At 56.6% G+C, this 9,490-nt stretch overlaps 1 protein-coding gene across 1 annotated transcript; it reads left to right on the plus strand.

Annotated features, from left to right (window-relative positions):
• Positions 1–611: 611 nt before the first annotated feature.
• CRIP1 (cysteine rich protein 1) lies at positions 612–4,547 on the plus strand. Its single transcript, XM_030495176.1, has 5 exons — positions 612–802; positions 3,445–3,539; positions 3,643–3,700; positions 3,797–3,844; positions 4,197–4,547. Exons 1-4 carry the CDS (start codon positions 763–765, stop codon positions 3,835–3,837), a joined length of 234 nt encoding a protein of 77 aa, XP_030351036.1. The 5' UTR covers positions 612–762; the 3' UTR covers positions 3,838–3,844; positions 4,197–4,547.
• The last annotated feature ends 4,943 nt before the right edge of the window (positions 4,548–9,490 follow it).

The raw sequence follows: 9,490 nt of genomic DNA on the forward strand, positions 1-9,490 counted from the left end.
GTCCTCGCTCCTAATAAAATGACAACAGTCAGCGACGTAGATGGGCTGGCTCTCGACAATGAGTGGAGCCATGTCCTGCACCCACGCCATTCCTGAGGTCCTGCAACAGGGGGGTTACAGCCGTATGTCTCTCTCCTGCTTTACCTCGTACCCCAAACTTCCCCATGAGCAGGACACCCTGCCTGAGGGTCGACTTTTACATTCTCTTGGGAGAAAACAGATCTGTGCTTGGAGGGGGTGAGCCCTGGTGGTCAGCACCCTATGTATCCAGGATTGTGATTGACAGATGCCAATCACACCTCCAGCCCCATTCAGAGTGGGGCTTAGCCACCCGTACCGCACAAGCATGGGCAGGGAGCGGGCAGGGAGCAGGCAGGGAGCCAGGGTGCAGCGACTCGAGGTGCAGAGGGGCACGGCTGGAGAGCGTGGGGTCTGCAGGGGGTGTTGGGCGCAGTGGATGTAGGGGTGCAAGGGGTGTAGGGCTGCAGGATGCAAAGAGCACGGGGGCGCAAGGGGTGGAAGGGGTGCAGGAAGCGCAGGTGGAGGGACTGCAGGGGCAAGGGGTGCAGGGGTGCAAGGGGTGCCGGGCCCGCTCTGGGAGCCCCGGCAGGGCTGTGCCCCGGGCGCGTGCCTCCAGCTGCGGGCGGGGCCGCACATCTGGGCGGGGCGGGGCGGGGCGGGCGGGCAGTGACTCTGCGGGGCCAGCGCGGAGCATCCCACAGCCGGTGCGAGCGGCGCCCCGAGCCCAGCAGAGCCGAGGCCATGCCCAAGTGCCCCCGCTGCCAGAAGGAGGTCTACTTCGGTAAGGGCTTCCCGCTCCCTCCCTCCCACCCGCCTCCACCCCGCAGGGACCGCCGGGCTGCTTAAACCGGGTTACACGAACGCTGCACCCTGCAGGGCTTCGGGTCCCCGGGCACCCCTGGTGCTTACAGGTCCCTGTGCACCCAGCGCTGCGAGTCTTGGGTGCTCCGATGTTGTAGACCCCATCACTGCAAATTGTCGGGGTGCACCAAAGTTGTGCAGCCCTGCACTGTGGGTCTCCAGGGTGCCACGGCTGAGTGGCCGTATAGCCCACCCAAAGAGGTAGTTTGCTGCAGGGAGTGGGCTGCGGTGGGTGCCCCAGCCTGCAGACGGTGCCACGGCACAGGATGGGAGCTCAGCTCTGTTTCCTTTCTAGCCTCACCACCCCGTACCAGTTTGCAGCCCAAAAGCCCAGCTCGTGCAGCCTGCTGCCCTGAAAGCCTGGGCAGGCAAGCAAGCACCTTCCCAAGGGCACATTCGTGGTCAGTGGGTTGCCCACACGTTGTCCTGCATGGTTTAGCAGAGTGAGGTGATGGCTCCGGGGCGTCATTTTTAAACCGCCACTGCAGGCTAGGCATGAGCCTTATTGGGCTCACGGGAAACAAGAGATCACGGACCCGAATGCTGTCGCTTTTGCTTGCTCTGCCATATTTCTGCTCTGCTCATGTGTGTGCCCCAACTTCTGCCTGTGCTCTGCCAAAGAATCTGGAGACTCAAGCCCAGGGCTGCTCTCCCTGCCAAAGAGCTGCGTCTGTTAGTGATGCTCACCCTTGGGAGGTGTGCTGGGGCTGCCATGGGCGCTGCCTGGAGGGCTGCTGGGGACGTGGCTCCTGTGGTTGGGGAACACCACTTTGGCTGAACTTGAACTTGCTGCTTGCAGCCAGGGTTTGAGGTGGGGTTTTGGCACAATACAGCTCATGGCTCCTTCCTGCAACTGAGTGTCTTGGGGCACTTCATTTACCCATGTGGCTGGATACCAGGAGCTACCGATGTGCTGGTGTCAGTGTCTACCTTTCCCTGTGGATGGGCTTCGATCCCAGCCAAGGGCGAGCCTGACCACCCAGGTGGTTCCTGGGTTTGCCATGCCCGCAGGTGCGGCTGCAGAGGTGCCAGGCTGGGGCTGTTTGACCAAGGAGGGGTTTGGCCCTGTGCTTATCAGGCTGCTCTTACGAAACGTGTCTGTTTATGCAGAGGCTGAGGAGGGTTCAAAAGCTGGAGGACCAAGCTCACTGCCTGATTTCTGTGCCTGCGGATAAGGAGTACTCGCAGAGGAGGCAGAGCAAGCCCTGCTCTGGGCACCCCAGGGCTCTCGGAGCCTCATGATCCTACTTGGGTGTGCCTCAGGCTGCTTTCTGCCAAATTGCATCTGTAGAGAGCAGGCGTGAGGAGGAGATGTTGCCGAGTGGACTGGGAATGGGGTTTGCAGGGCCACCACCAGCTTTCCAGGGGAATCTTGCCTGCATGGCTGAGGGCTGGGGGGGTTTTGTTGCAGTGAGCCTCGTCAGAGCTGCTGCCCAAGTGTTGGTGCAAATACTTGTGCAAGAGGTGGGGAGGCTGAGCTCCTTCCAGTAACCCTGTGATGGGAGGGCTTTGCCACAGGCCATGCTCACGCTCAAGGGGCTTCCATAGGGGGAAGATGCTGTGGCCCCCGCAGGGCTGCAGGCACAGGAGGCTCTTTGTGGTGCTTGGGGATGGCAGCAGAGCTGCCTCGTGACATTTGGGCACTGCCCGCGCTCCCACCTCTGCAGCTGCCAGCTTGCTTCTTGCATAAGCTGTTGTGGGCATATTTGGATTCCAAAGAAGAGATGCTTTAGGCTGCCGAGATCTCTCCCTCTGGGGCATGTGGTGCCAGCAGTGGCCCAGTCCCATTGCTTGACTTCTTTTTGGAGGCATGGGGAGAGTGCTGAGACCTGGCTCTGATGGGGTTTCTGTGGCAAGCTCTGCTTTATCACTTAATAAATCCCCAGGAGTGCAGATGCCAATATGAAGAGCACATGTGCCTGCGGAAAATACCTTCCTCCCGCACTGTGCTGCAATTAAAAGCCACCCTGTGTTCCCTCCTCTCTCCATAAATGTGTCCTGGCTCCAGCGAACAGCATGTTGTCCCGCCTGCCGCTGCCTGGACCCCATCCAAGCTCCAACCCCTGTCTAGTTCGCCATGGTGCATGGAGAATCAGAGCTGGGGCCAGAGCTCTGGTGGCTGGATGGAACTGATTTGTGTTGGCAGGGTGTGGCAATGGCTTTACCGTCCTGATCCTTGCCAGCATCTCCCCTTCACCCCTGCCAACTCCAGTGATCGCTTGGGCTCCAGACGGCTGGGGAGAAATTCATCCCCTTGCAGGCTGATGTTGTAAGTGGAGACGTCCTCAAATCCTTGGAAGATGGATACGAATCTATCTGCATGGATGTGGCGATGTTTACCCTGGGCATGGCACTGCTGTTGCGGATCCTGGTGCCTGGATGTACATGGCAGTGTGTGTGCACAGCAAGCACTTGGGTTTGAAACATGGTGCCCTCTGTCCTGGACAAATAGACTTGAGAAAATGCCCCCAAATATACACCTTAAGGCTGGTGACAGGGAGGCCAGCCTGCCAAAACTGACTTGTTCAGTGCCTCGGCTAATCCATCTCCTTTCCATGGCAGCCGAGAAGGTGACTTCTCTGGGAAAGGACTGGCACCGGCCCTGCTTGAGATGTGAGAAGTGTAACAAGACCCTGACGTCTGGAGGCCATGCAGAGGTGAGGTTTGCTGCCCAGGAGATCCCTGTCCCCTGCACTTAGGGATGGGCAGAGATGGAGCTGAAGGGCAGTCAGGGCTGATGCTCTTTCTCTCTCCCTGCAGCATGATGGCAAGCCATACTGTAACCACCCCTGCTATGCTGCCTTGTTCGGGCCCAAAGGTAGGGTTGTTGGGGCTGGGGCTGTGAGGGAAAGGGGGCTTGGGGCTCCTGTTGCTGCCCCGCAGTGATGCTGATCTGGCTCTGTCTCTCTTCCAGGGTTTGGCCGGGGAGGAGCTGAGAGCCACACGTTCAAGTAAACCTCAGGTTGGTGCCTGCCCTTGGAGCTTCCCTCTGCCTCTGGCTCTATGGGCTGGCTGGGGCTGTCCTCCTCCAGGCAAGCGGGGAAGGCATGTGTGCCGCGGTGTCTCTCTGGGCTGGCCGTGACTCCCAGCCCCCATGCCGGTGCTTTGGAGCAACCTGCTGGGTGCCAGCTCCTCCTCTTGACCAGCCCCAAGTGACCGCCAGCACCCGCTTAGCTCTGGCAGTGGATGCCAAAGGCTTTTGCTTTGTGGACTGTCAGCAGAGACAGTCTGTCCTGGAGCGCTGTTGTCTGTGGGATGTCTCTGCTCCCTGCCCAGCCTGACTTCATCTGCCCCTCTCTTCCATCCCTCTCCAGGTCTGATGGCCAGGGTTCCCAGCACAGCCTGAAGACAGCACAAACACACTGCGACAGACATGCATTTTTGATTTTAATTCACTCTGTACTAGACTAGCACATTAAAAGCAATAAGTAACCAAGGCTAGGGCTGGTGTGGAGAGGGGCTCTGCTCCAGATGGAGCGCTGCCGGGATGGGGGCGGTGGGACGCCCTGCTGGATAGGAAATTTGGCCCGTGCTGCTGAAGGCCGCCTGAAGAGGAGACCGCACCCTTCCAGCCAAAACCCAGCGCTGCTTCTGGCACCCGGCTCTCATGGATGGGTCCACAGTTGTATTCTCAACCTTTAATAAACCAAAAGATGCTTCCCCTATGTAGCAGCTGTGCTCTTTGTAATGGGGGTACTGTGGGACTCACTTGCAAAGTGCTTATTGCTTCCTTGAGGACACCGTGTGATGGCTCCATGTGCTTTTGCTCCTAGTGTGTACAGGGTCCTGCCCTTGGCTGCCCAGCCCACTGGCTGCCTGAGCCCTGGGGGTTGAGAACAGCTCCTGGGTGCTGAGTGCACCCCAACGAAAAGGGATGGTGGGTGTTGTGACAGTGCTTGTCTGGGGTTGGGGTGTCCCTGGTCTCAGGGGGAAGGTCCTGGCCTGACCCTCCTGGCCTCACCGGGTCTGTGTTGTGACATCTGCAGAAGTCTAGAGCATGGTGGTTCCAGCCGTGAGCCACTTGTCTGTGGCTGTCATGGCGTTAATGCAGAGGCATGTGGTCCTGCTGGACAAGGGTCTGAGACTGCTGACCTGAGATCTCTGAGGCACTCAGCAGCCTCCTGGCCATGCCCCAGCCCCTGGCAGTGCCTGCTGGAAAGCCATGCCTGTGGGCAGCCCCCAGCTCTTTGCTCCTGGATCTGAGATGGCACTTTGCAGCCCTCACCTGGGGCAGAGAGGTGTATTGCTGGGAGGTGGTGGACTGTCGCACCAGGAAAACCTGGTATTCACTGCTTCTGCTCTGAGCAGCCATATGAAAAAGCCAAGTTACCAGCACGGCAGAGCCAGCCTCCCTCAGTAAGGGAAAGCAAAGATGCAGTATTATAAAGTGAGATCTAGCTCGCAAGTGCTTTGCTCTTTCCCGTTTCAACCTGTATGTGCTGCTGGAAGAGCAGCACTGGCAGATGTAAAAGATGTCAACTTGAGGGATGTTTCTAAAATAGTTTCTTAACCATGTCTTTTCCTAACCTGAACCATGCCATTTACATATTCAGACACACTTCACAACATGATGAGATATTTTTGTCTACGGTTTGTGCACGCATTTCCTTAGAGGCTGCTCTGCATCTTACTGTCACACCAGCCTTCCTGGGACTTGGCCAGAACCCTCAGGGGTCAGAGGTACATCCAGTATCCAGTGTCAAAATCTTTGGTGTCAAAAGCAGCCCGATCTGATAAGTATCTTAAAACATCCTGTGTGCTTCATGCCAAGAGCCTTTGCATCCACTAGGCACACTCCAGTGTGATAAACTTGAACAGCCAGCACTGCTTTGCCTCCCACCCAGTTAGCACAACAAATGCAGGCGTCTGTCTCAAAGGCAAACCCTGGCTACTGCTTTTTGGCCATCACCACTGCTCCCAGACAGCCAGAGCATGTAGGGCCCCCCTGCCCTCCCGCTGCTACCCTTGCCACCAGCCTCCTGGGAGTGCCAGCACCCACAGCTCCTGGCCAGCGAGACACAGTCCTGCTCTGCACTGCCGCTGGCATGCAGCCTGCCCCCGGGGCTCTGGGATGTGTCTTTCCTCTGCAAACTGGGCTTCAAAGCAAACTAGTGATGTAATCCCAGCAGCCTTCAGCTGAGATAGCTATTTACCCTCAGCATTAAAAATGATGGCAAGCACAAGATTTGTCATCCTCTGGATTTGCATAAGTGTGTCCAGCTGGGAAAGGGACCCATGGCTTGGGCTCCTGGTGTTTCCCAACAGGATCCAGCACCAAAACTTTTCAGGAGCAGCTAATTCCAGATGCAAGGGTCCAGGCCAGCAGGGATAAGCAGGTCCCAATGAGAGGTATGGTGAAGCAAGTGCTGCACAGGAAGAGGCTGGGGCAATCCAGCTCTCAGCTAAAAGCCCTTTCTGTGGGCAGAGGCTGGGGCAGGAGGCAGTGTATTGCTGTTTGCAGTATGCTGCCTGGGGCTGCTGATTGCTTTGGTCCCTGCCACCAATTTGCACTGTAGGTGTGGTGGCTGGGGACGGCTCACCCTGCCCTGGGTGCACAGAGGGATGTAGGAACTGAGCTGTGCCCGCAAAGGCACTAAACCTGATTCTGGAGCTGCCTCACTCTGTGCTGTGCATGGAGGAGGTTAAAAACTGGGGTCTCTCAAGCAAGATCTGGGGACAAGACCTTGGGTATCAATTCCCAGAAAGCTCCTTCTGAGTGTCCTGTTTCTTTGTCCGCCCTGCAACAGGCACTCCCGCTGAGATGGTGTTTAGCCCCGGAACTTGCAGTCAGGATACTCCCCTTCAAGCACTGCGCTTGTACAAGTCACACTCTCTGCCTGCTCCAGCCTTGATGCTGTGAGGTTGGGCAGTTCAGGCACAGGTCACATCCACAAGGAGCCTTAGTCAAAGAAAATACATGATAAATTGATTTTATAAAACTTGCTTCGGCCTTTGGAAAGGAAGCATGAACAGCTGTATCGCATTTGGATAGGAAATCCGCACCCAAGCTCGGCGCTCCCCTCTGATGCGCACCGAGGCTCAACAGTGGGCCGGGGAGGTGAGCTGTCAGCAGACACAATCTTTTATCCACTGAACAGTAAATCTCCATGGTGTGGGACGTGAGCTGTGCAGACAGGCAGCAGCATGGCTTTCAGCACAGCTCATCTGCGGTGCTTTCAGCTCCTAGCCCTGGTGGGAGCTGGGGACGGACAGGGATGGTCCCTTTCCTCCCAGCATGGCAGGAGCCTCCTTCGTGGTGCTGCTCCTGCAACAAGGGAGCCAGTGAGAGCAGGATGCTCATGGAAAACACCAACTTCCTGAGCAGGCAGGGGATACCGGCTCAGTGTGCCCTACCAGCTGCTTCTACCTCTGGATGCAGACAGCAGACCCTCAGGAGGTGGCTGGCAGCCCCCATGTCCCACCTGGTCACCAGACAGCAGCCATAGGGATATCACTGCCATCACTGCTCCAACCCCAAGGTGCCTGTCTGGGACAGCAAAAGCTGTTGGGTGATCTCCAGTGTGGTGATACCCAGCTTTGTTGACCTGAAACACAACCATTGCTGACCCCGGAAAAAGAAGCTGTGCTTTCTCTGCCATTGTTTCGGAAGCTTTGGCTGAGATCAATGAAGTTTGTGGATTGTTGAGCGATGGTTGCTATAAACACTTCATCACTGTGACAAAAAAAAACAAATATCACCACTGATTCTCTAGCAGCTGGGTGTGGGTGAGCCCCAGAGCTTTGGGGTAGGGAAGCAGAAAAGGGTTTGGAAAAGGACAGGAAACAGCATGGGTTCAGAAACTGAACTGCTGTTGCTCCCCACCCTGACTCTGTGGCTTTCTGTACAGAAGAAAAAAGGGGAACAAGGCAGAAAGAGGTCTGGGGGGTCCTTCAGCTGATCTGTGAGAGGTGTGGATGTTGCTTCAGTCCCCAGTGCTGAGCAGTGCAGGCGGGGGGGGGGCGGTGTGGGTTGCCTGGCCTTGCGTCTTTCTCCCAGCACAGATTGGACAGACCTTAATCCGAAGCAGGGGACAGATGTGTCCCTAAGCCTGCAGCTGGCAAGGGGAGAGGGGCGGCTTAGGCTGGAAGCCTTACAGCAGAGTGCTTCCCTCAGCATCGCTCCCTAGGGCTGTCCTTAGTGAAAGCAGCAGCCACAGCTTGGGGACAGGGCTGTGTCCTGCCAGTGTGGCCACAGCAGCGAGCTGCAGTGCACATCTGGGCTAACGTGCTGGGTCTGGTTCAACACTGCCTTGCTGAGACGCCAGTGGGGCCACCCCTGCCAGCACTGGTGGAGACACTGATGTGCCACCTCTGGCATGTCCCTTGCGGTTGTTTTGTGTCTCATCCATGCAGGCTCCAGCACCTCAGGGGCACAGGAGCCCCTGCACACAGGTGGGGCCAGGCACCTGCCATGGAGTGGTGAGTGGTTTGTTTCCCTGTCAGTGTGTTTCTGCAAATAAAGCTGCATCCCTTCCAGGGACAGACAGGGTGCAGGCAGGGCCAGGTAGCGTGGCATGGGGGCTGTGGCTGCAGCGGGTTCCTGCTCTTTGCTGTGTAGGGCTCCTGGGGACAAAGCCGGTCTCTAACTGGGTGATAGCCAGCTCACTACTGCTTTGGATATTTCTAAGGCTGGTTTGTGTTAAGCTCAAAGAGCTCTGGTATCTTTTAGGTCAAGAAAGTGTCTGCCCATCACCTAACACCTCAGAAATCTGCCTTCTTATCCAGGCAACGGTAAGAGGGACCGTGCAGCTGATGTTGGGCAGCAGGAGCTCTGCAAGCTTGCACAGCAAGCTGAGACTTCCTGGCCCAGCACTGCAAAGCAGCGGGTTGGGGAAACCCCATCCCACCAGCGGAAACAGCTTTGCAGAGGTGGAGGAGAGGGGGTCAAACCTTGTTCCTCATGGGGAACAACATCCCCAGCAAATACTGAAGCAGCTGAAGATACTGAAGTCAGAGGGGCTCTGGGTAAGGGAGATGGCCAGGGCGTAACAAGAAGCTGACAAGACCATTGTACTGGAGACCAAGGTCTCATCAGGGAGGAAGGAGAGGAGGGGACAGTTCCACCATCACCCACCCCAGTGCTGATGATCCAGTGAGAAGCTAGGTGCGAAAAGCCCTGGGTGGCTTTCCCCAGCAAGGAGCCCAAGAAGAAAAGTTGTCATTAGGCACTAGAGCTGCGTTTTATTTTTACACCTCTTGTGTTATTTTCAAGGAAAGGGGGAGAGGGAAGGATGTAAGAGCTTCCCACCAAAGCTGCTTTCTTTGGTGAGTTTTGCGTTGAAGGCCCAGGGGGGAAGAGGGCAAAGGGAGTTACCCTTGGTGCAGAGAATTGTCAGCTTGGCTATTTAAGCATAAAGGGTGAAACTCCTGACAACAGAGAATTGTGAGATCCTTCTCAGTTCACTTATCATCCTGAAAGTGCAGACCCTGCATCAGAGGGCCTGAAACACCAATGCCTATCTTAAGTATCCAACTGCTGGGAGCTGACCTTGAATTTTGGTGCTACAGCCCACGTACAGGCCTATTGCAGACTAATTCACTGTGTCCAGGAAAACCTGGACTAGAGCATTTGTGTAGATATTGCAGTCCCTCTCAGGGATCCAGTGGT

Source organism: Strigops habroptila, chromosome 8, assembly GCF_004027225.2.
Source record: "Strigops habroptila isolate Jane chromosome 8, bStrHab1.2.pri, whole genome shotgun sequence".
NCBI lineage: Eukaryota > Metazoa > Chordata > Aves > Psittaciformes > Psittacidae > Strigops > Strigops habroptila.